Raw genomic sequence first — 24744 nt, forward strand, 5'->3', positions numbered from 1 at the left:
CATTCACTGCTCGCAGCATTACACTTCTAATTATCAGTATCTTTAAAGAGACAGTATTTGTTGACATTTCTGCCTGGGTCCCTGCGGCTCGTGTGAAAGCCGGTGGGGTGCTGCGGATCTCGCACGCCTTTGTGTATTTTACCATACCTGGGCAGCATTTTAAGCTTTCTACCCTGTTGTTGAGCAGCAGGGTGGGGGCGCACAGGGGTGGTTTCCTTAGCCTGGCTAATTCAGTTTGGCTGGGGATCCCTTCAGCCCAGGTTATCACGATATCATCCTGGAAAAAAAAAAAAATTAAAAATCAAACTCACTGGAAATAAGCCTCAAAAACGTTACAGTGGGGACTGCAGGTTTTTGAATCTTTGACCCACGTGTATCTTTTGCTGAGAAACAAGCCCCTTTAGGCCAAGATGTGTAAAACCTACAACTTACGCAGTGCCCCTTTAGGGGCTGATGCCATCGCCTCAATTCCTGTGGGGGAGTCAGTCTCACCCCGACTGAATAAGGTGGGGGGAAAGTGCACCTTTGAACGTTATAAATCAGGGGGTGGTGTCTTTACTCCACCAAAAGGCATATACCCTGCTGATTTGGAATCCCCCTTCTGTTCAGGTCTAACAGGGACATTGTGTGATGCTAATTCTGTAGTTGGAGCTTCTACTCCGTTCAGTCACCCACTGAAGGATAATTGTGCCACTAACTTGAACTATACTCTAACAATTCCTCAATGAAGAACACTATTGGCTCCATGTTCGCGAGAGGGGAAAGAGTGCAACCCCCTGAGGTTATGGGTTCACCAGAGGAAGCCATAGGTGCTCCCATAGGATTAGGGGTTTCACTGGTCAATGTTCAAGATGGGGCGGATGTACTCGATGTTGAACTCTTAGAACTGGAAAGTCGTGACATGATTGAGTCCTCCTTTACATTGAATACTGCACCCATGTCTAGAGCTCAAGAAACTGGTACCCAGTTCTCTGGTGCTAAATCTCCGGACAACCCGGTAAATCCTGAGGCCCCTCGTAAGTCCATACCGGTGAATACTCCTAAGGAACTAGTGCCTCCCACTATCATGGCTCTTAATTTTGTCCTAACTTCACTGGTTAAGGTTTTTGAAAATCTCAAATCTGAAGTGCAGCAGCAGGCTGCAACGTTATTGAAAATAACAAAAGACCTGGAATTGAGCGAAATATCCATGGTGGCTATAAAAAACGGCTCTGAACGAGGCAATTTTTGAGATCATGGGGGAAATACGTTCTACTGCCAGCCTGCAATCTACCAAGCTGGAGTATTTGCTTGAGAGATGGACTGACTCGAGGGAGGAGATCAGGGTCTTATCTGAAAAAATTGATTTGTTGTCTCAACAATCCCCTGCTGCTATTAGTCCTATCCCTGCAAATGTTCAACTGGTTGACAAAATGATTGACTCCCCGCTTTCAGCCTCAGTGATGGAGGAGTTTCTTCACCTGGCACAAGTGGTGGAGTCCGAACTACTCAATGATAGTTTGGCTAAAGAGGGTGATCAAATGTCTTTGTGGACTGGGGAGCTTGAGAAAGAGCCCAAAAAGAAGAAATCAAATGGGAAAACCAAAAAGCGAAAGAAAAAAGCAAATAAGCCTCTATCTGATCCTCTTCCAACATCAGGGGAGAAAGTGAAGAAGACAAACCAGAAAAATCAGTCAACAGATACTAATCGGTTCATTAAAAACCTGAAAGGGTTGACCACAATGCCAAAGATCTTTGATGGGTCAAGACTCCCACAGGCTGGTAAGGGTAAAAAGGTAAAATCTCCTCCAAATACTCAGAAAGAACGGCTGGAAGTACCATCAGAGACGGAGGCGAAACTAACAAGTGCAGTGGCAATTCAAACTGATCCTCTCGTCCCCCAATGAAAATAGCCCCCATTTTTTAAAAAAAAGTTCCTCAAAAAGCAAAGCCGAAGGAATCCTTGCTCAAATTGGCTCCTATCTTTTTGTAAGCTGCGTCTAAACCTAATGTTATGAATTCAAGTTTACCAGCTCAGTCTACGGCTGAGGATAGGATCTTGGGGTGGCAGCCTTAAATCAACCGGGGTTAACAATCATTTGCCTCAGGGTGCCTTTGGAAGTATTCCAGGACAATTACCTGCAGCAGGGCCGGGTATCAGCTGGCCCAATGTCTCCGATCCTCAGTCCAGCCAACAGAGGAAAGGTAATCCCATTGACTTTCGACAACCAGCCCCAAAATCAGCTCTATAAAAGATGGATCTTAAAGTCTATCTTTCAAGAAAGCTGCCGAATGTTCCTGGCAACTTTCCTTTAAATCGTTTGGCGATTTGGAAGGATATGAGATCTGTCCCTTGTCTCAAGTATTTTTTAACAGCAGACATTAAATTGGTTACTTTTACATTCAGTCATAATACCAATATAGCTGAACTGCAGTTAAACTCAAGATTGGGGAAAGAAATGATTATGGGTGCTCAAGAGGATTGGAATCAGCTGCATATACTTGTTTCGGAACTGTGCCCTCAGATGATGAATGCAAACCGGGGTGTAGTCCCTGAATTAGGACCAAGCTCTTTTGCCAGTTGTCCGGTTGCTTCTACCTCGAATACTTGGGATCTGGTTCCAGAGATTATCACCCAAGTTCTTCTCAAAATGGGTATCTCTCAGCACAGACTCTAGTCAATCGGCAGCTTACTTTACTTTCTTGGAACTTTAGGGGTTTTAATTCTCTCTCTTCTGACCCCATGAGATTTCGGACCATCCAAAGTGCAGATCTGATATTTCTCCAGGAAACCTGTCTGATGTATAATGTGGGAATTGATGGTTTTTCAACTTTTCAACAGCTGGTCCAGCAACTGGGGGGGGGGGGGCAGGCCAGCGGGGGGTCTGCTTGTCGCATGTAGAAATTATGTTTTTGTGTCTTCCAAACTGTTATCAAATGAGAGACAGGGTATTCAGATTGTGAGAGTGACCATGTCGGGTGTTAAGGTAGATGAGCACTGGTTGGTGGTTAATTTGTACTGGAACCCTTTGGGCTGCAATCATTGGGAGTTTTTACAGGACTTATCGGATCATCTTGTACAATATGTCTCCTTATTCCCAGCAGACCAACTCATAATAGCAGGTGATCTAAATTCCCAATGTGTTGATGCCTTGGATAGAGCATCGGGCCTTAGGAAATCCAGCACAAGGAATGGGAAAGTCTGTATAAAATTTATGAGGGAAAGGGATCTCTGGTTATTAAATGGAAATGTGTTGGGTGATCTCTCCTGTGAACCCACGTGGCATAAAGGTGCCTGCTTTTCTACATTAGATTACTTTTTTGTATCTGGAATGATCTTTGATAGATGCTCAGAATTTGTTGTGACAAGAGGAAATATAGATGATCATGATATATTGATTGCCACAATTTCTCGAGAAAGGGCGTTGGTCCAATTAGTTTACCAGCCAGAGGTTGTAGTAAACTCTGCAATAAGAGAATTTGATAGAGGGGGTGTGACTCTCATAAATAACTTGTCTGGACGAGTTAAACAGTTATCTGACAGAGAGCGCTACTCTTGTTGCAACCCGTCAATTTTCAAGCATTCTTGTGGGAATTGAGTCCTCAATGGGTCACAGTAAAAAAACCTGTGACCCATAAGCATGTTTTTGATTCACAGTTTCACGAGTGGTCATTGGTAGGCTCGTGGGATGGCCTAAAATCTGATAACCAAGAGTCGATCTTGCAGGAGCAGGTGTGGGTCCGGCACTTTACAGAGGTTTATGGTGATTCCATTACATCAATCCAAAAAACGGATTTGGGAGGTGCATGGGCCTTATCCTTCTCATGTGAGTCTATTGAAAAACAGATTAATAAATCGTCCAGTTCTAGAGCGGTTGACCTTAGTAATAGTATTCTAGAAAGGAATCCCTCCCTATAGGCACGGCTTTTGAAACATCTATTCGATAACATTCTATTGACCAAAGAATTTGTGGAATCCTGGAGATCTTCAGTGGTGATCCCCATCTTTAAAAGGGGGGATGGTTTGGCTGCCTAGAATTACCGTCCGATATCTCTTTTAGATGCGGACAGCAAAATCTTTGTGGGCTTGATCTTGGCAGAAATGGAGATCTGGGCCAAGTCAAAGGGCATCATCCCTAAACAACAAACAGGGCTTAGAAGGGGGCTGTCAACCTCCCTCAATGGACTGGTATTGAGTTGTCTCTGTGCTCATTCGGGAGGGAAAGGTGGGTTGCCCCTTTTTGGAGGCTGGATTGACCTATCCCAGGCGTTCAACATCATTAATAGAAATTTGCTTTGGAAAAAATTGAACGCCTGGGGTGCACCTCCTCATCTCCTGTCCATACTCATCGAACTCCATGAGAACACTTCTATGCGAGTTAGATTATCAAGAGCTGGTGCCCTTTCGGACCCAATCAAGATAAAACGAGGTGTCCGCTAGGGATGCTTGATTGCCTCCTTTCTATTCATTCTTTTTATCTCAGACTTGACCCTATGGTTGCATGACAGGGGTCTGGCCTCCCCAAAAGCTGGTGATCTAAAAATTAGTTGGCCTGCTTATGCCGATGACGTGGTTGTCTTGGACCACACTCAAGTGGGTCTCCAGCATCTGTTGGCCCTAGCAGACTATGCCAAGTGACTCTGGGCGAGTGTGATTCTGATGGGAAAGAATTGTGTGGGGGCGGTGGTTTTGGTTGTTGATGTGCCCAGCTCGAGTGTGCGTTGGCAGTCGGGGTGGTGTTTGGAGTCTGGCTTGGGTGTGTGACTGGGTCGAGGCGGAAGGGACAGCAGTGCTAGGCCACTCCATTTGACAGTATCAGTAAAGGGGTGAGTGCCTAGGTTACAGATCTAGCAGTAATGAGAAACCCCTAGAGGCGACACACAACGGTAACGGAACAACAACCTAAATTTGAAACATGCCCGCAGAGGAAATACTTAGAAACACCTAAAATTGAAACATGGCGGTAAGTAGGATGGATAACCTACATTTCCAAATGTACCAGAAGTGGTAAAAAGCCTTGAATTGATGCAAGCAGTTGTGGGATGAACAACCTGGAATTGAAACACACTATCAGGGGGAAACCCACCTAGAATTGAAAAACAGTAGCAGTAGGAGAAATGCCTAGAATTGTAAAGCATTAGCAGTAGGAGAAAAGCCTAGAATTGAAACACATTAACAGTGGGAGAAATGCCTAGAATTGAAACACACTAGCAGTAGGAGAACTGCCTAGAATTGAAACACAGCATTAAGAGGGGTTTTGGGGGTGGAATTAATCAAATTGAAACACACTAGCAGTAGGAGAAATGCCTAGAATTGAAACACAGTAGCAGTGGGAGAAATGCCTACAATTGAAACATAATAGCAGTGGGAGAAATGCCTAGAATTGAAACACAGTAGCAGTGGGAGAAATACCTAGAATTGTAGCACAGCAGTAGAGGAAGAAACGCCTAGAATACAAATAGACAAGTAGTGGCAACAACTATAATTGGAACACAGCAATAAAGAGGGAACTAATTACTAGCGTTATAGTAGGTAGTCAGAGTGGTGGGGCTTTACTGGAGTACAGTAATGGCTGTACTCCCCACCCATACCACAGTTACCGTCCCAGTCACTGCTGGTTGACTGCGGCAGGCTTCTCAGTAGAACATGGGCAAACATGGACTGGTTCTGCTTCTTCAGGAGCTGCCCTTTGCCTTGGGCCCTTAGTCGAGGGCTGCCCGGGCAGGGGGGCTGCCCTGGGTGCCTCTCTACAGAAAATGACACCAGGCCCAATCAGAGGTCGGGGTGGTGGGCGGGAGTTGCAGAGGGAAACCAGGAAGAGGGCTCTGGGAGGTGGTGGAGCACAAATGGTCACCGCAGAGCGAGAAAATACAATTTAAAAAGCTTCCAATATAAGCAAAGTCACACAGCAGTAATGCCAAAGCAGGCACTCACCAGGTCGGGCAGTGACTCTAAAATGCTGCAAGGAGCGCAACAATGTAGTTTGGGTTGCTTTAATATGTGATGTGTAGTTTGCAAATAAAATTAGCAGAGTGCTCAAGTTACCATCCCATGCATGAGAGGACCATCAAGTCCTGGATTCTGGCATTTGAAGTTTTTTCCCCACTTGGAATTTAGGAGAACTACAAGTTCCAGAATTCCAATCAAAAACAGGACTGGATGACTTTCGCACAAATGGTCATGGGAAACTTTAGAGCTCTCTCTGTAAGGCACTATTAATGCAGTCTTTGAAATTGTTACGCTCACCTGGCTCCCACAGGGGCGTTGGTCGGACCCGGACTGCTGCGGTTTCCACCCACGTGATGCGTAGTGCAGCAATGACTGACTGGATCTGCCCTCCTAATCTTGTCTGCTTAACCCTTAGAAATATTCTCCTGCAAGTGGAGAGATGGATTTAGCCACTTGTGGATTCAAGTGATGGCACCCCCACAGTCCTCCCCAACTAATCACCTCCGAAATGCCCTCACAGCAATCTCACCTTATATTCTTGAAAGATGAACTCTCCATCCTGCGTGGATTTACAGGGGCGCGTCGATTCCAGTTACTTCACTGGTTTGAAGGCTCGGGAGAGTTCCGGAGAGTATTGACTCTTAGGTTCCTGGTGAGGACCAGTAAGTATTAAGTTCATAGAGTTCAATATGTCCGATGTTCACTCTTGTTCCCCCCCTTCCTTTCTTGTCTTGCAGCTGGCTCGTGAAAAGATGCTCTTGTGGCAGCTGGTGGCGCTCAGGTAATAGTCTGTATTACCTGGCGCTGTCCGGTAAATGTTGCACGAGGAAAACGTGTTGTTTTGTCTCTCTTTACAGATGTGGCACGCGAAAATATGGAGAGTCACAAAAGGATGCCTCCGGTGGTAAATCAGGTAAGTCTATGGTTCCCTCGGCTTACCTTGTGGTTTTTCTTTTGTCTCCTAGGTGCCGAAGTTCGGCGAAGAAATGATGGAGGCAGCGCCGACCCGAAGGATGCTGTGAAGACTGGTGATTATGGTGCGGCGCTGCAGATGGAGGTGCGGCGCATGCAGAAATGATGTTCTTTACAGGTCCGGAGACAAGATGGATCCAGAATCAGGTGTGGAATAGAAATAAGTTTGTTTTCTAACATTGTCCCTTTCTTTCCTCTTTGTTTTAGGAGCTCCGGATTCAAGGCGAGAGTGGCAGAAGACTGTATGCAGGCTGCAGGCACGGTGAGTGTTACGCTGCTGGATGCAGAATAACATGAAGCGTGTGTTGCTGGTTGGGTGTGGTTTAAATAGCCTCAAAAGTAGTCCCAGGTAAGAAGTCCCTAGAACCACACCCGAGTAAAAAATAGTCCCTGTAGAAAAATAGTCCCTTTCAGGCTTCATGTTGGATTGGAGTCATTTGCAGCATGGTCTGCCTGAGGTAAGTAATGACTATGAGCCTGGTGCCTTAGGCGCCAGAACTGATTCCTACTATGAGCCTGGCGCCTAAGGCACCAGGACTGACCCCAGATAGCCCCTAGCCGGGGCTGCTGAGGTTTTACTAAATGTCTAGATGCCTGCTCCCGGGGCTGATGGACTTGGTCCGGATGCCTGGGGGTAGGCATCATGACAGAAATACAACATGAAACTATTTTTTACCAAGTGCAGCATGAAAGGTAGGCATTCTAGTGCCAAAACTGTACAGTGGGTTAAAATTTCAGCTTCACTGTTTTAACAAACTGTGTGATCCTGGGCGAATACTCTCTTCTAGTAAAAAGCAGTGCCCTGAGCAGAGCCAACATTAATTTCCTCCCTTTTTTCTGCAAGTCACCAAAGTACATGAGTTGTCCAGATTACTGCCACACAGGAGAATGAGTGAATCTCTTTGATATGCCCTGTTATGCTATGTCTTGTACAGCACACTGTCTAACATTTTCACTTTTTCTCTGAATTTCCGGATCTGCAGGAGGTGGTGTATGGGCTAACTTAGCAGTATGTAAGGTTGCTTTGTAGCAATGTTTTATGAGTGCAGATTTGAAAAGAGAGGGCTCTCTGTGGTGTGTACGTTTTATTCATTTTTGTCTGGAGCAGTAGATAATGTGTGCTCAAGGTTGGTAATGTAAATTGTTTGTCTGACTGTAGTGCATGCTGGACTGGTGTTTGAGGAGTGTGGAGGATTGAGTTTGTGCATCTCTCATGAGCTAGGGTACTATTTAGAGACATTTAGTGTGGACACATACCTTCTGGTGGTGTTCATTCCATTGTGTCACCTGTTGTTTCTGTGGGGGAGTTAGGTTTAGAGAGGAGTTGCTGGTGAAGGTGGGATATAGAACGACTTTCATGTGCTTACTGTTACCATATATTGCACAACAGACCACCTAATAACTGTGGACAACCTTTTTCACTTTGACAACATCGAGTTGGGCACATTTATCTGCTTATGTCCATGCCTTGTTATGCCATATAGAATGTTAGGCTAACCCTTGCAAAATCAGGTCATAAACCAGTAAGCCATGGTGAAAAAATTTAGGGCTCACAGTTTCTATTCAGTTTCCCAGGACCTCTGTTATTACTGCGCACTGACTCTTCTGACACTCCAGTTGTAGCACTGCATGCATGCCAACATGCCCCACTGCATGCAGTCCCAGTTTTAACTTTGTATTCTGGCACTTTTACTCCTAGATTTATAGTATGTAAATCCGGGTCTGCAAATCCCAGAACACAAAGTTAAAACCCGGACTGAACTAGTTTTTCCCCAAATGGAATGAGGCATGTTCGCGAGTATGTCAGCGCTCTGGCGGGGGAACGCGCCGACGTAGGAGGCATGGCGGGCACTGCCCCTTAGTGGGGGTTGCCCAGCCAACCTCCTCCCCCTCCTCGGTTACCGGGGAGTGGGCTCCTTAAACAGGGGAAAAGCCCGCCCCCGGATGAACTAGGGAAGGTCGCTGGAAGAAGGGCGGGGCTGGGAACCGAGGGAGAGGGAGGCCCTATAAAGGGTCGGGGCACAGCCAACACACTCTCTATTCCTTGGCACCTGCCCCCGCCCAAGAACGCATTTTGTTTTTTCTGTTCAAAAGAGATCCTTGGAATCGTGTGCAGCTCAAGGATGATGAGGGTGTCCGGGTTCCCGCGGCTGGAGTTGCAGGTTCCAGAGGAAAGGAGTACGTTGTCATTGGAAGCGATGCAGCAGAAGGATCGAGGTCGACGTAGGATGGGGTTGGTTGAGTTCGTAGTGCGGAATAGAAGGTACGGTCGTCGAGGCGATGCGAATCTATGAGCAATGGTGGAGGCTAGGGGAACGCGGGTAGTGCTTCCGGCGTTATGGGGAGGAGGGGCTATAGCGTGGGCCTTGTATTAGTGCGGCTATTATCAGGATGCCAAGAACGGCCACCATGACTTTCGTGCAAACACATGTGTCGGCCGGTAAATGTTGAACATTATAGTCATACGTATTAGTTTACTCCATATTTACCCGTGGGATCAAAGAGTTGAGGGGCCAGGGCCACCGCACGAGTGAGGACGCGTTTGGCACTACAACCCCTTGGGAAGATCACCCGTGCTGTGCTTGCTTCAAGGTAACAAAGCATTGCCGCAACATACTTGGGGCCAATGGCGGGAAGCTTGAGCGAAAGGGTGGGGGGGGGTGGGGGTTAAAAGGTGGTCGGGTCAGGTAGCCGATAATGGCGAGCAAGGTTCAGCCCAAATGAGAGGGCGCACATGTATATGATATGCCATTGATCTGGCATGTATAACGCCCCGACACACAAGCAGGCCAAGATTGCTTGATGCACGCATAGGAAACATAGCGCCCAGGTAGTGGGAGCATCAGTGGCGTCGGTTTTCAAACAGAGGGAACTAGCAAAGAAAGGGCATTTTGGTCCACTGGGGAAAGGGGCTGCCAGTAGGGCAGCGCGCGGTTGTGTAACAAAGGCAGCAGGCATGAGCTTTGGAGCGTTTTTGAACCATAGGAAAGGTCGAGGGTGAAGCCGTAGTACTGGGTTGGTGAGGCCTTTCCGTGCACCATTTCAGTGGCTTTGGCAAGCGCAGGAATGGTGAGGAGTAAGGGGGTGGCTGGGGGTGATAAAATGAGGAAACGAGCCCAGGTGAGCATCTGGCTTTGAGAGGCGGAAGCGACTCACGATGCGGCCACTACAGTTCAGGAGTTGGGGGGGGGGGGGGGGGGTGCGCAGGAGGGAGGGCGGGGGGGTTGCGCGGGCTGCCTAGAGGGTAATGGCGACTGTGCCTATTGACGGGGCCACAGCGCCACCACAAAGGGGGCGGGGGAAACGACAGGGAGAAGCACATAGGGCCAATTTAAGGGCAAAGCAATAGTTAACCAATAATCGGTATCACTCGCTTGGATCATCATTGAAACAGAATAAATCACCTAACACACGGCAGGGTTTAAGAGGTAGGGTGGGCAGGGGGCCAAGGGAGAGGCATGGGAAGTAGCTGCGGCATAGCCTGGGTTGCGGTCGAGCTCGGGGAAGGGGTGTTGGAATTCCGCGCGGCTGTGAATGCCAACATGACCCCTGAATGGCGTCGGGTAGTATACATGGGCAGGGAGTGCAGGGCCCTCGGTGCGCAGCGATAAATATATGCACATATTAGGTATAAGCAACATGGGAGGAGGAGGGGGGTGGGCAGCCTCGTGGTAATGGCGGCGGAAGGGCTACCCATGCCACACGATATAGCAACTAGATGACGACTTTGGGTTTGGTGCGGATTAACCATGGTGTTGTGTTGGGTTTTCTTTGCGCTTTCAGTTAAAATATATAAGGCCATGCAGGAGTAGAGTGGTAGACGAGTATTCAAGTTGAGTAATGTCGAAATGCTCTTCAGGCGCTTTTATCACACAGGTTTTTCATCTACAGTTGGTAGCATATTACCACGAATGCATAAGAAATGTCAACCGCAGCCGTAAAAATAATGTGGGCCTTCAAATGGTACTTGTATATCATTCTGACTAGCGCAAGAATGAAGAGGGTAAGGGGACTTAACGGGGGTATACGTCCTTAATTTTAATGCTGGAGGGCTGTATAGCAATCTATGGGATGTGATTGTGGCAGGGTGGGGGGGACGGGGCAGATATTCTTGATCCCTTCATTCTATTGGTTTGGTGGAGGGGAGCCCCAAAGATGTCCGTGCCCAGGGCCCCAAAAGTGCTTAAGATGGCCATGCCTCCCCCCCGCCGCCTTCCACCCTCTCCGCGCAGCTGACGCCTGGCAGTGCTTCCAGGAGTAAGGGGACTCCGTCCTCCCTGTTGAATGCTGCCTTTCATACAACTTCTAAACATTCAATATTAAAGGAGACATCAGAGGATGATTTACGGCCACGGAGTAATTCATTAGCCGTGGATGGGGAGCCTGGCAACTAAATCGATGGTGCATTACAGTTCAATGGTCGCTTACTTCAGCATTTCCCAATTATACAATTATAGACGCCTAGGTCAATTGGTATGCGACGACACTGTTTGTTATACGAAATGTGTGCCGGATTGCGCTGGAGGACACTTCGATGTCCCTCTAGACCCTCTTCACTTATGTTCACCAACAGCTACTGGGGACCACTAGGAGGCAAAACAGCATGTACTGGGCAATGCGATCCAAGGTTGTGGTAGATGGGTACAGGGAAGCCATTACCACCTTGCGCAACACATCTTCCAGAATATCTTCCTTTCTAAACATTGTCAGGCTCGGAAAGGGGATAGGTGCACCTCGCAAGTCAGGTGTACGAGGAAAAACGACAGAGGGTGGCTGGCGGGTACATTTTCGGAAGCTAGACCATACGGAGCACCACACATTGGTTTCGAGCCCCCTCACCCCAAGCAGAGAGTGCTGGGGAGCGGGGTGCTCGGTCCGATGGAGCGGGGGGCGTAGTGAGGTATAATATTAAAGGGTACGGAACTGGGCACCGTGAATGGGGGTTGCAAGGATCAGGGCTCTAAGAACACAGCTAAGTGTGTCCGGTATGGCGCGCACAGTTCGAATAAACCAACACATTAATTAATTTTCTTAAAGCAACGCTACCATACGTGGAAGTGCGGTTTAATGAAATGTTCATCTCCTTGTAGGGGGCATAGAGAATCTACCATAACAAATTTCCAACCCACAAGGGGGGGTCCTAGGAAGAAGCCAGAAGACACAGGGGGAAGAATACAGTAAGCCAGCGTTGGCTTCCGGACAAGACATTGGAAAGGGCTAGGACAGGTATTGCCTCCCTTACTAATCAGTGATTATTCCTCAACTTTGCACAGTGGACCAACCAACCAGGCCCATATTCTCAATCTGGTAATGCGCAAGGGCATTAAATAACTGAGATCGCATCGCAAATTTTAAGGGCACCCATCCCTCTACTTTCCCTCGCCGGTATATCATATTCCCAAGGGCGTTCAACCAACCAGCGCCTTGAGATCATACCAATGATACTAAGGCCCTATATAAATGCAAAACACATGTCGCTTTAATCACCGAGCATTGCAGGACTATAAATTCAAGGGCAATATGCTAGCCTTGGAAGCAAGATGACATGAGCCACAGTAGTGGGTAAACTATTAGTAGGAAAAGTAAACAAGTAGGTTTGCTACATTTGGCAATGCAGAAACGGATGGGTCTGGGCAATTGGGGTTAAAATAGGGCGGGTAGGCTCGATCCCCCTCTCCCTTTCAGGGGAGGGGTGCTCTGGCTGGCGTACGAGGAGGGACAAAGGAGGGGCATCCAGGAGGGGGCAGGAAACGGCAAACAGTGGTAGGGCGCTGGTCAGGAAAGTGGCGAAGGGAAGAGTGAACAAATGGGTGGGGGAATATAGAAGGTAACGTTGCACGCGGTTTACACCCCGGTTGGCGGACGCTTTGCCCTGTTGGAAGCAAGACCACACAGAGTACCACACATTCCCTTCGAGCCCCTGCACCCCGAGCAGAGAGCTGCTGGGGAGTGGGGTGCTCGGTCCGGTGCAACAGGGGGCGAGGGAGGCACAATATTAAGGGGCACGGTACCGGACACCGTGATTTGCGGTTGCAGGGGGTAGAGCACAATAACGCATCTAAGTATGTTCAGTATGGCGCGTACAATTCAAATGCGGGGACACGCAGGCGGGTACAGGTGTGGAGGACCGGAGGACGAGCAGCGAACATGAGCGCTGTAAGAGGAGCGACCTGCGCAGGCTGGGGGGAACTCTCCGCCGCCAGAAGCAGACAGAGAGTCTTGGAGGAGTCACAGGTCGATCCCTCTAGCAAAGTACTGGCAGGCCCATAGGGGAATGCTCAGCCAACAGATTAGATCTTACGGCGCCCCAAGAGTACTAGACTCAGGGGAGGCCCTGGGAAAAAAGGGGAGGGATTTAGGGGACTTGGAAGCCATTTCCAACCTCAAAAAATGGGGGGGCGGAGGAAAGAAAAAATGGAAAAACAAGGTGAAAACAAAGATCTACAAGGGAAGTTGGGGGGGGACTGAGATGAAGGTATAGTGGCACAAGCGGGGTTGTCTAAGAAACAGGTGGGGGGAAGGGATAATGGAAGGAAGGATACAAAGAGGAATGTGGGGGGGCAACGTTGGGCTCGAGGGATGACAAGAGGGAACCGGGGGGGCACAAGGTTCAAGAAGGTGAAGAGGGGGGAAAGCGCAAGGCTGGGGGGCAAACAGATGGGGGTACTTGGGGAAAAATGAGAGAACGGGGGTGGGAGTCTTCAGGGAGAACTGAGCACAGGGAACTGTAGGGGGAGAAAGTTGGGGGGGGCCCAATGCAAAAGAACATGGCACCGCGAGAGGGGAAGAGCAAGCTGGGGGGAGGGAAGGTTTAGGGCTAGGTTTACGGAACCTGTCGGGGGTGAGGGTGCTGGGTAAGACCTTGGACGAGGGCCCAGGGGGAGGGCACTGGGAGCACGGGTATTAAGGCGATGTCCTGCCCGGGGGACAGTAAGCCGGTATGTGGACACCTGGGGCCCGAAGCTTGGAGGTAGGGCTAGGGTAGAAGTGGCACAATTGGGGACGGGAGCACAGTGTAGTGTAGAAATGTGCGCTAGGACAGCTGGACATCGCAAAGCGATGACTGTAGAGGCAGGTAGAAACGTGCTAGTCGGCACCGGAAGGTGGTGTCGGCTAAGAACGAATATGTGATGTGGGGTAAGAGTTGTGTTGGGGCACCGAAAAGTGGTGACTGTATAGGAACCTACGTAATAGCGTGGCACCGCGTGGCTGCCTGTTTTAGCTAGAACTAGACATAGGACACTGTGCAGAGTGTCTGGGGGGGGTTACTAACAGGTACCTTAGAGCAACGGGGGTATAAATGTGAAGAAGTGTGATACATGGGAACAGGAAATGTCAAGAAGTGTGAAACAAGGGAACATATTGAATGGCCATGGGTAGAGAGAAGTTGATAGCAAGGGCCGGGCTCAAACTGAGGCGTCCAACGGACGCGGACGGTGGGGGGGGGATGAACAAGGGACGCATACCTAGGTAGCCTCACACAGCGTAGAAAACCTGTGGTGTGGTGAATTATGGATCGCCTGTAAGATAACTTTAAGACTTTATACAAATAAAGCTGCTGTGGCATTAACACTTCCAACCTTTACAAAATTGTCTGGCGTGTTCTTTCAGGTGGTTTCGAATTACTGGCTGATGCTGGCCGGTGGTGGGGGGTGGGCTGGCCCGAGCAGGGCAGGTTGTACGGGTCAAGGAAGGAGGGGGAGATGCAGCATTGGGATGCCCCCGCTAAGTCTTACATGAGATAATGGTAGAATGTAGATGGATTTTGACCATCAACTAGCAACTGAAAAAGCCAACAAGGCACCACATGCTAAGCACCAGAGAAATGATTGCACAGAGGAGAAACTCACAGGGAAGACAATGACCAGAGATCTGATGGACCACGAACCAGAGGACAGCAACCCGCTGAGGACCAGAAGGGTGACTGACCAGAGGAAAATGACTCACAATGTAGTCAAAGATCAGAGGCGTGACAGACCAAAGGAGAAGCTCACAAGGGAATAGCTGCCCAGTAAGCCCTTTTCAAGCCTGATGATATGAGCCAGTCCTTGGTTTTCACTTGCATTCTGGCAGGGGCGCAGAGTACGGGGGGCTACGGGGCCCGAGCCCCCCCACCCCCGCAAGTCGGGGCTGAGGCCCCCCCCCGCCAGAGAGAAGTTATGCAGCATCGATGGCCCTTTCCATCGATACTGCATCACTTCTCTCCGGCCGGGTATAATGGTGAAAATGTGCGACTAAGCCCTCCCCTCTAGGACTCATTGGCGTAGGGTCCTGGAGGGGAGGGTTTAGCGCAGCGGTATTCAAACTGTGGGGCGCGCCCCTCTGGTGGGCCACAGCCTCATGCCCAGGGGGGGCATGCATCCACAGTTTGAAAAGAAAAAAAAAGAGGTTAAATGACCAAAGGGTCGGGCTGTTGCTTCATTGACAAGCAGCAGCCCGATCCACGGCCCCTGCCACACATGCTTAGTGCGACAGGGGCCGGGCCTTTGTGAGGTCTCGGGCTCCATTAGGAGCCTATTAATGAAGACAAAAGAAAAAGCGCACACCTTCTTTTGCCTTGATGATGGTCATCACGGCAAAAGAAGGTGTGTGCTTTTTTTTGTCTTCATGAATAGACTCCTAATGGAGCCCGAGGCCCCACAAAGAACCGGCCTCTGTCGCACTATGGGTGGTGGCAGCAGGGTCGGATTGGCCCCTGGCCGGGCTGAAATCGTCCCTGGGGAGTAAGGGCCGGTTTCAGGCCATGCTTGGGTCGGTTTGAAAAACATTTTGGGGAAAAATTCATTTTTTTCAAATTCATTTTTTCATTTTTTATTCTTCAAAAACCTTTCATCCTTCTTGGGTCGATATGAGTACCAACACAGGTTGGGTGATATTGTATGCATATTTGTTCTATAAAAAAGAGCTTAAGGCTAAGTGCTATATAATACCATATTATCATGTGGCCTTGGACTTCTGCTTGGAGTCACAGTAATTTGACAATATGGATCTATACACACAGATATTAATGATACGTATGGTGATCCATTCTTGTATGAAATGTATATCACCTTAGTGAAATCATAACCATATTTTTCGTAATGTAGTTTACATAGGAACAATGCTATTTGATGCCACTTCCTATTTTGTCATGGGGTGAAAGGTTGTGTTTAATCGCTTCCCGGGATGTCACTTTAGTGTGGGGTCAAATTACATCACTTTCGGTGATATCATCAGAGGTCAAGTGTCGTGAGGCGAGGGGTGGCCCACTTTTTTGAGGCGAGCAGTGGGCCACTTTTTTTTGTTTTTTTGGGTGACCGGCCCTATTTCTTGTCCCAGTCCGACCCTGGGTGGCAGCAGTGGTATGGAACTGCCCAAGTGTCACAGAAGTGCTAGAACATATTTGGGCACAGACACCTACTGTTTTACAAATTAAACACTTGGTATACACATGCAGTTGCAATTTAATGTTCATTAAAAAAAGTATGCCCTGAAGAGTATGCTATCACAGAGAAACGGGGACCCCAAAGCCAGTTCAACTACCCACTCCCAGGTGTGCTACTGAACAGGTAGATGTAAGTCGAGAGCCAACCAACCTCTTTCTCCTATCTGTGCTACTGTACCATACAAATAAGGGTGAATTGCTCTCCTGCAGCCTCTCTCCCAGTCAACGATTCTTGATGATTTACTGGTGCAGTCACAAAAAAAAGATTTTTTGGGGGTTCATTTTGTTTACAAAAGTAGCGCATTGCTAAAACCCCCTGGCTGCCAGTTCATTGTCCTTCGAGCGTCCCAGGCTCCCTACCCTCTGAGAGCCAACAACCTTGGGTGCTGTTTTATAACAAATGAAAGACGCAGACAGAACAATAACTATGTGAGTCAACTGAGAGATGAATGCACTCATGCTCCATTCAGAGAGAGGCTTTGAAAATGTAGCTCTGACAAATCAGAGAATCAGGGGGGCAAAGAAGCACTGCACATCTCCGCTCCCTCTTCATGGATTTACGGTTACCACCTGAAAGGTTGCCAGCAGCTAACCTGCCATCCTGTCCCAACTCCATGCCTCGTGTGCTATTCCCTGGTCAACCAAACCCTGTGAACTTATAGGCGCATACAACCCACAGAAGTCTTTTTACCGCCCGTCCTGAACGTCTGTTTCTTGCACTAGTGCTATTAGCGCGTGCATCTCCAAGGTATAATATTAACAACCAGTGTTTGTGGGTAAAGGGCCGGCATAAAGTCTCTATTTCAGAGCCAGAGTCAAATGATAAGGTGCTTGTGGCAGTATGGAGTTCCAGGCCTCTGCTTGGACGCCGGGTTCTGCAACCTTTAGCTCTGCAGATGTGTTGGACTACAATGCTCATCAGCCCCAGCCAGCATAGCCAATGGTGATGGATCATAGGAGTCGTAGTCCAAAACATATGGAGAGCCACATGTTTAAGACCCCTGGCTTTAAGGAACAGGAAGTAAAATAATCCATGAAAGTAACAGGAGTATGACGTTCCTGGATCTACATGGGTAGAATAAAAGTAGAATAGAAGATCAACAGCCTGGGGGCTTCAAGTTTATGTAGGATGGAATGGTGGGGGTCTGAGTCACCTGAGGAGACAGGGGTATCTTACGGGTCTGAAACCTGGTAATCCACTTTACAATAGTTCTATTTTGGGCGGTATGGTGGAGGAAATACCTCCAGCTTTTTGCTGGAGGATTTTCCTCCACCTTTGCCCTCAAACTCATAGTTGGGCGGTGCAATAATGTGGCTCTATACGGTATTACCAGTGTTGCCAGTCAGAACTCATTTACCTCAGCAATGTATTCAGTTCTCTCTTTTTTGTCCTGACGCTTAAAATGTGCGATTTGCATTACAAACTGTGTGCCGCAGACTGCTTCCACTCTAAGCGGGGGAGAAGTTAGGACTGTGGGGACTGAGACGGCAGGACTTTTCAACCTTTTGACACGAGGGGCCTTCACTGAGTCTTGGGGGGGTATCACCTCCCACGGGATATGGGACAGTATAATTACCTCATTGCTTTCTAACACTGGTTACTCTACATCAGCCTCTTGCTGACATAGAATGGTTTATAGCTGTTCAGTGGGCATTCAGTGGTTAAGATCTATGCTGGCCTGCCATCTTGTGATAAACGGCAGCTATTAACCTTAAATTTGTCGCCATTGCAAGTCTCACTTCTCCCACAGCAACAGCAGAGCCCGCTTGCCAGTGCCTGATAATCCCAAAATTCTCTGTAATTTTATGCAAAGCTGCATTTTATTTTTATAAGGTTACCTTACTCACTGAATGCTGATCAAGTGTTTTAAGTCTGGACATTATTAACAGGGTGCTTGAAATTGCAGCACAAGCACTCTCTACACTCTAAACTAGAGGTGTGTTTATAATGTTGATTGTTCCAGAATACATCTCCTAGTATGCTGCTTTGGGTCAGGTGGCCCCCTTTAAGCTGTACACAATGATACATTGTCTGGTTGACATACTATGTGATTTGTGTATTTTATAAAGGAAACTAAGACCACTAGAACTCACCACCCCAGAAACTCCCAATCCCACCTTTGGGGGCATTCCTGTGGACATGGGAACACAGAGAAAAGAATTAATAAAAACGTATTTGCCTTCAAGAGGAAGCTAGACCTTTGCAAATGAACAGTTGGAGCCGGGCAAGCCACCTAGCAACATTAAGGTCCAGCTTTGATGAATACTTCCCTGAAATAAATGCTGGCATTAATGACTGGGTGATGCAGACTTTTCTGGCAGAGGAGGTGGTGCATCATCCATTTGATGCCCAGGAAGAGCTGATTGAGGTTCAGTCGGACACTACTCTGCAATCTGAATTTAGGGACATTGCAGTGGGTGAATTTTGACTGAAGGTAATCCTGGAGTATCCTACATTGGCATGGTCTGCTATACAGTCGCTCTTACCCTTTGGGTCTTACTACTTTTGCGAAATAGGCTTTTCAGCATTGGCTTTTTTACTGACTCCTTCATGTTTTGAATAAGGGGTGTTTCAAATGAATGTTGAAAACCCGGAACGTGGGAGTTTTCAAAACATGGAGACAACCATGGCTGCAACATTTAGACGCGAGTGCTTCCATCAGTCCCAAACATCACCTGGGTGCAGGCTGAGACTGGGTAACTGCTTTTTAACATTGTACACTACTTTACCAGAATTTCTGGTAAACTACAATGTTAAAAGCAGTTAACACTCTTCCCCCCCAAGTCTGAAACCACACTTGATTGCATTATACTTCAGCCAGGATTGCATTATAATTCAGCCAGGATTTCATTATACTTCAGCAGCACATCTGATGTGTCCACTGAAAGGTTTAAGATTAAGCTAAATCCCTAACTCTATCTGGTTACCCAGAGGTAACATCTTAGCAAATGTCACTTGTGGCTGGCCAATCTACAGCAGCACTATTGTAAGTTTGAATTGTTGATGTTTTACTGAACTATGGCACCACACACGTCTTGCTTGGTACTTTTTAATCAGGAAACGTCTTTACTTCTCGTTTCCCTTGAATTGGGAACTTTTTTTTTTGGTGGTGGTGGTACTCCACCTTGCAGCTGTACCTTCTGTTTAGCAAGCATTTCATTCTCCCATCCTAGTTGTGTTGCTGGGCGATTATAGAGCGGTGGAGTAGGGGCAGTGATGTCTTACTGGAATGCAACTCGAAGGCTTAAATCTCCTTCTTTCGTGACTTTAGTATATGCAGTGCATACTAGCCAATGTTTCCACTGTTCTGCGCTGCACGCACCAACACACGCCCCCCGTTGCAACAAGTTGGCGACTACATGCAAATTTGCAGTCATATAACTGCCAGTGATGTCACTTCCTGTATTTGTCTCCCCCCCCCCCCTCCCCCCGAAATTCATAAATCGGCTCCCCTGCATGCTGGTCCTTGTAGACCATTTCTATGATGGTAAAAAATGGCAGTCCAGCATTCAAGGGAGATGCTCAGACTGGCCCACATTGTCATACACGTGGGACTTCCAGGGAACTATACAAGGGAGCCTAGGACCAGAAGGGTGACGCACTCAAGAAGCTGAGTACCAAAGGAGAGCGACTCACCAAGGAGCTAAGGCCCAGTTGGTTGGTCGACTGACCAGAGAAGCCAATGATATACTTTTAAATAACATGTATTCACGAGAAGGAAACAAGAGATACTAAATGTCAAAAAATGCAATTACAAACAACGTTCTTATTGTAATACACGATGTCTGTGTTCTCTCTACATATGTTCATGCTGTTGTGCTATGTTTCTTACTTTTGAGACCAACCACTGCATTTTAGGGGTGCGCTTGTTTTTTTCTGCTTATTTGAATTGGGAGGCAGCTTGTTTTGGGCTTGTTTTTGAATGGCATCCAGCTTGTTTTTTCCTTTCGACCTGGCAACACTGAAGAGAAGAGCGAAGGAGATGAGGTCAGAAATAAAGGAGTTAATTAATGGACTTATGTGTGTGCGTCGTGGTGTAACAACATCCTTAACTTTCAGTCCCCTTGCAGTTTTCGGAACGATAGCCGTGCTGGCCCCTGAAGGGCTCAACCTTTCAGATGAATGTGAGTCTTTTTCGCATCATTCAGCGTGGCGCTTCCTTTTAAACGTAACCTGTGAGCAGTGTCTCCGGGTCTGGGCATGTACGTGCATCACGCTCTTTTGTATTTCCGGTGGGTTTTTTTGGCCAATGATACGGAGCTGTGTGTCGTGGTTCCGATGCCCACGCCTCACCTTCTGCTGGCAGGGATCTTGCACCCCCGGAATATTCAGTCAAGGCAGGACGAGGGAAATGTCACGGCAGCGTTTACAAAAAGTGAGTGGCGCCCACGTGGGTTTGGTACCCTGTAGCAGCATTCAAAACACAGAAACTGTCTGTAATGCAGGGAATATGAGAAGTGTTTAATCATGATTTACAGCGAGAACCTGGACATCGCCAAAAAGTCTTAATTATCGCGACTTCTAGGTGGCGACGCTAAGAAACGTGTATTATATGTGGTTTACAGGTGGTTGTTGAAGTTAACGGTCGCGAAAAAACGTGTAGCACGACAAAAAGGCGTTAAGCCTGGGATTGAAATTTGCAATGTTTTAAGGAGGTGTGGCAAGGACAGCAGGATAGAGTAATGTTCCCCTACTGAAAGTTTTGGCTTCTAACAAAACAATGTTTTAAGTAGAAGCGATCAAGGGGGCTCCCGAAATCAAACCCCAAGAATTGCAATTTAGCAAGCAAACTAGCAAATTTCGGCAGCTGCCAGGGGAGCATCCCCCACCTCATAGATGTCCAGTAGTGCCTGTCCCCCATCTTGTTCCTTTACTTTCCCCATTTAATACATGTGGGGAAAGCAGTAATACAGCTTTACTGTTAGACCTATCCACCGTGTTCGATTTAGTCAATCGCCAACTTTTGGTGGATAGACTGATTACAATTGGTAAATGCTCGTGTAAAGCATCAGCTTGGTTCAAATCATTTTTGGGTCCCCGAAATATGAAGGTAACGAAGGACAATGCTCCCTCTTTGGCATCTCTATTATTATGTGGTGTCCCGCTGGGCTCATGCCTTTCGCCCTTACTTTTTAATATTTACTCACGTCTTCTCTGTTCCCATCTGTCAGCCATGGGCATTTATTTCACCAATTATGCTGACAATACGCAGATTGTTATTAAACTTTCTGGTGCGTATTTAAAATATTTGGAGCACATTAATTACATTTTTGCTGAAATTCAGAAATGGATGGTGTTAAACTCTCTGGCTCTACGCCAAAACTGAGCTGTTGATTCTAGGTACTCGGCAGAGGTTAAAGAAACTGGATACAAAATATGACAACTTCTTGATTGGTCAACTTGTTGTTCCTATATCAAAATCTGTAAAAACTTTAGGGGTCTTTTTTGGCTCTCAATTGTCTTTTACTCGACAGACTAATTATCTTAAATCCTCCTGTCACTATTATATTCAGCTCTTGAGGCAGATACGTCCATACTTGTCTAAAGAAAACCTGGCTATGATCGCAGCTGCGATTGTGAATTGCAAGTTAGATTATTGCAATAGTCTCCTGATCGGTACCTCGCAGGCCAATCTTAAGACTTTACAGGTAATACAGAACAGAACAGTGCAGTGCGAGCTGTAATATGACTCTAGCGCAATATGCATGTCTCCGATGCCAGGCGCAGTTTACATTGGTTGCCAGTCCAACAGCAGTTACAACATAAAGGTTTGACCATTGTATATAAATGCCTGTATGGTAAAGCTCCACCATATCTTTCCGCCAGGTTAAAAAAGAAATCGGTTAGTCGCTCTTTGCGTTCAAGTAGCGACACTATCCCGGTTCAACCCTTGTTCATCTTAAAAAGATTTGGAGGAACAAGTTTGAATTCCTGGTCCCCGGCCTTATGGAATTCTATGCCTAAACACCTTGCTAACAGTGGTTCCTTGTATCTATTTAAGAAACAACTAAAAACCTCCCTGTTTGTCAAAAGTTAAGGTTAACTATCCCCCTTTCATAACGCTGGTGCTCTGAATCCTGTATCTCACTGTATGTACCCTTACATCGATATATTGTGAGTTCTAGATGTACATGGTTCTTTCATGTTTTATGCTTTTTTTTCCTCTTTCTTTCTTCCTTTTGAACTTTCCATGTTATCTGTTGTCTGTCTTTTTCTTTCTCTTGTGTGCGCCCTGAGGCCTTCGGGTTAGTGGCGCAATACAAAAATTTAGATAGATGTAACCACGTCTGCCTCTCCCTGCTGGGTAAGTGCACCATGCGATTAACTATAAACTTTGTCTTCCTTGGTCTGCTACAGTTGCTGCTTGGGCATCTGGTGAATCGGGGGTTGGGAAGGCACATGGATTCCTGAATCTTTCCGCATGATTGTCTCTTGGCTAAAGGGTCAGTTACATTCTGTGGGTAATGTTGGGGAATTCTTGCGGCTTTCTGTTAAAGGGCCAGTAATACTCTATTGTGTTGGGAGGGTTGAAGATTCCCTGTCCGTTGGAGGGGACTAAGTGGGTGCAACGAAGGGATTCTCCATGTACTGCCTTTGGCCCCATCCTCCAGTAGCTTGGTGAGGCTTCTGGCCCTCTGAGACTCCCCCAAAAAAGAAAGGGCGCTTTGTTGTATACCTCTCCATCTTCTAAGGAGCCCATCCATAGCTCAGTAATGTAGGGATGGGGGTTTTACCCAGGTGGTTTGGGTTACATCCCTTCAAGGAATTCCAAGGGTCTATCCTTAACCCGATTGGCCGGATGGGATCCCCTCGCCTGATCCCCTCCCCTGGTTATCACCTCTGTCTGCCAACTCTTTTACTTGGGCCTGCCCAAACAAGTGTTAAAGTGCATGCAGTAAGTCTGTTCCTAAGATTATTTTTCTTCTTTTCTGGGAAGGGCAGCCATTGGTTTTAAACAGAGAAATCCAGTCTGGCCTTGGTATTGACTGCCCTATACCTATGGACACAGGTGGTGGGGATCAGACTTTTCTAATGTACCTGTACTGCGAGTAACAAGTTAGACTGGGCAGCTGTTTGACGATTTCAGAGTCCAGTATGGCCTTGACCTCTTGATTCGCGATCTTGATTGAGAAGTGATTACTTCAACCTGGCCTCCCTTGTGCTAGTATTTTATTTCCACTGCTATTTCAAAGTTCTGATATTCAGGGGCAAGACATCTTGTCTTGGCTGGTGTCTGCTGTCTCCTCTGGAAGGGATTGACTCATGTCCATCGGTTCAGGTTGGGAAATGTTGGGACATGAACTATCTGTATGGCTAGGTTTCACGCAAGCGTGTGGCTTCTGTGCCATGGGACGACATTGGATTTTTAGTTTTCCCCTCTTGTTGATGGTTTCCTTTGTGAGTAAGGTAAATATAAACTTTGGCTTTCTTTTCTGAGCTTTCCTGCATGACTGTCTTTCAAGTAAAGGGCTAGTAACATTCTTTGGGGAAACCGAGTTTGGTAATTCTTGAGGCTTCCTTTGCGACTATCATTGAACATTATGGCAGACCACATTGTTCATTTCTGTTGTACGAGCATGTGTGTAGAAACTGTCCTAAGCACCCGAGGTTCTCCCAGGGGTAGAGCTGGACACAAGCCCCAAAGAGGTCGTTTTAAGGATGAATCTGACTCGCCCTCCCGAGAAGCTGATTTTGACGACCGATTACTTCTATTGTTTTTGCCGACATCCCTATTTTCATCTGGCAATCCTTTACATCTTACCACTGATTATGACACAATGATGTCCATTCTAAACTGAGCCGTTCCTGCCAAAAGGACCATGCTGCTTTGTGGAGACCAAGCTAATCACGTGACTTTCGACCCTTAGTTGAGGTACCCAACAATGTTTCAGCAAAAGGTTCATCTTCTCAGACTCTTCTAAGGATTGAGACGTCCAGCTTCATCTGTCAGCAGTCCGACCATTCATGAATGTCAGCAGCACAAGTAAATTGGACTCAAGGGAACGGTTTCATGTGTGTAAAAAGAAGATGCGTTCACGGCATGTCCAACCTTCACAGAACGTCTTTACCAGGCAGGGCTCCCGAAAAGCAACCACCCTGCTTATTTTACTCCCTAAAATCAGAGAAATACTCCCAGCAAAGAAAGTTAGACAATAGAAGGTTCGCAATAGTTTGGCCTCTTAGGAAACCTAGAGTGCTGTGCTCAGATCAGTGGCATGAGCAGCACATTCCACTGAGAGAACCTCGGCTAGAATGCTAACTGATGAAGACGGACTATAGGATATATGTTTGTCTTCATTTATAGGAAGGGCAAGCTACGAAGAATGTTTGAAACCAAACAGAAATGGCTAATAAAAAACGTGACACTTTGACACTGTCCTCTCACCTTTGCAATAGGGGCTGCTGTTGGAGACCTAG

General features: G+C 47.3%; 1 protein-coding gene across 1 annotated transcript in view; it reads left to right on the forward strand.

Moving 5' to 3' along the window:
* The first annotated feature begins 1235 nt into the window (after window positions 1-1235).
* Window positions 1236-24744, forward strand: part of LOC138510845 (zinc finger protein 25-like) — a 191769-nt gene continuing 168260 nt past the window's right edge. Inside the window, exons 1-3 of the mRNA XM_069626520.1 lie at window positions 1236-1761; window positions 6787-6842; window positions 20227-20313. Coding sequence (XP_069482621.1) covers window positions 1236-1761; window positions 6787-6842; window positions 20227-20313 — 669 coding nt within the window. The remainder of the gene's footprint in view (window positions 1762-6786; window positions 6843-20226; window positions 20314-24744) is intronic.

Source organism: Ambystoma mexicanum, chromosome 6p, assembly GCF_040938575.1.
Source record: "Ambystoma mexicanum isolate Mex_15411 chromosome 6p, UKY_AmexF1_1, whole genome shotgun sequence".
Classification (NCBI taxonomy): domain Eukaryota; kingdom Metazoa; phylum Chordata; class Amphibia; order Caudata; family Ambystomatidae; genus Ambystoma; species Ambystoma mexicanum.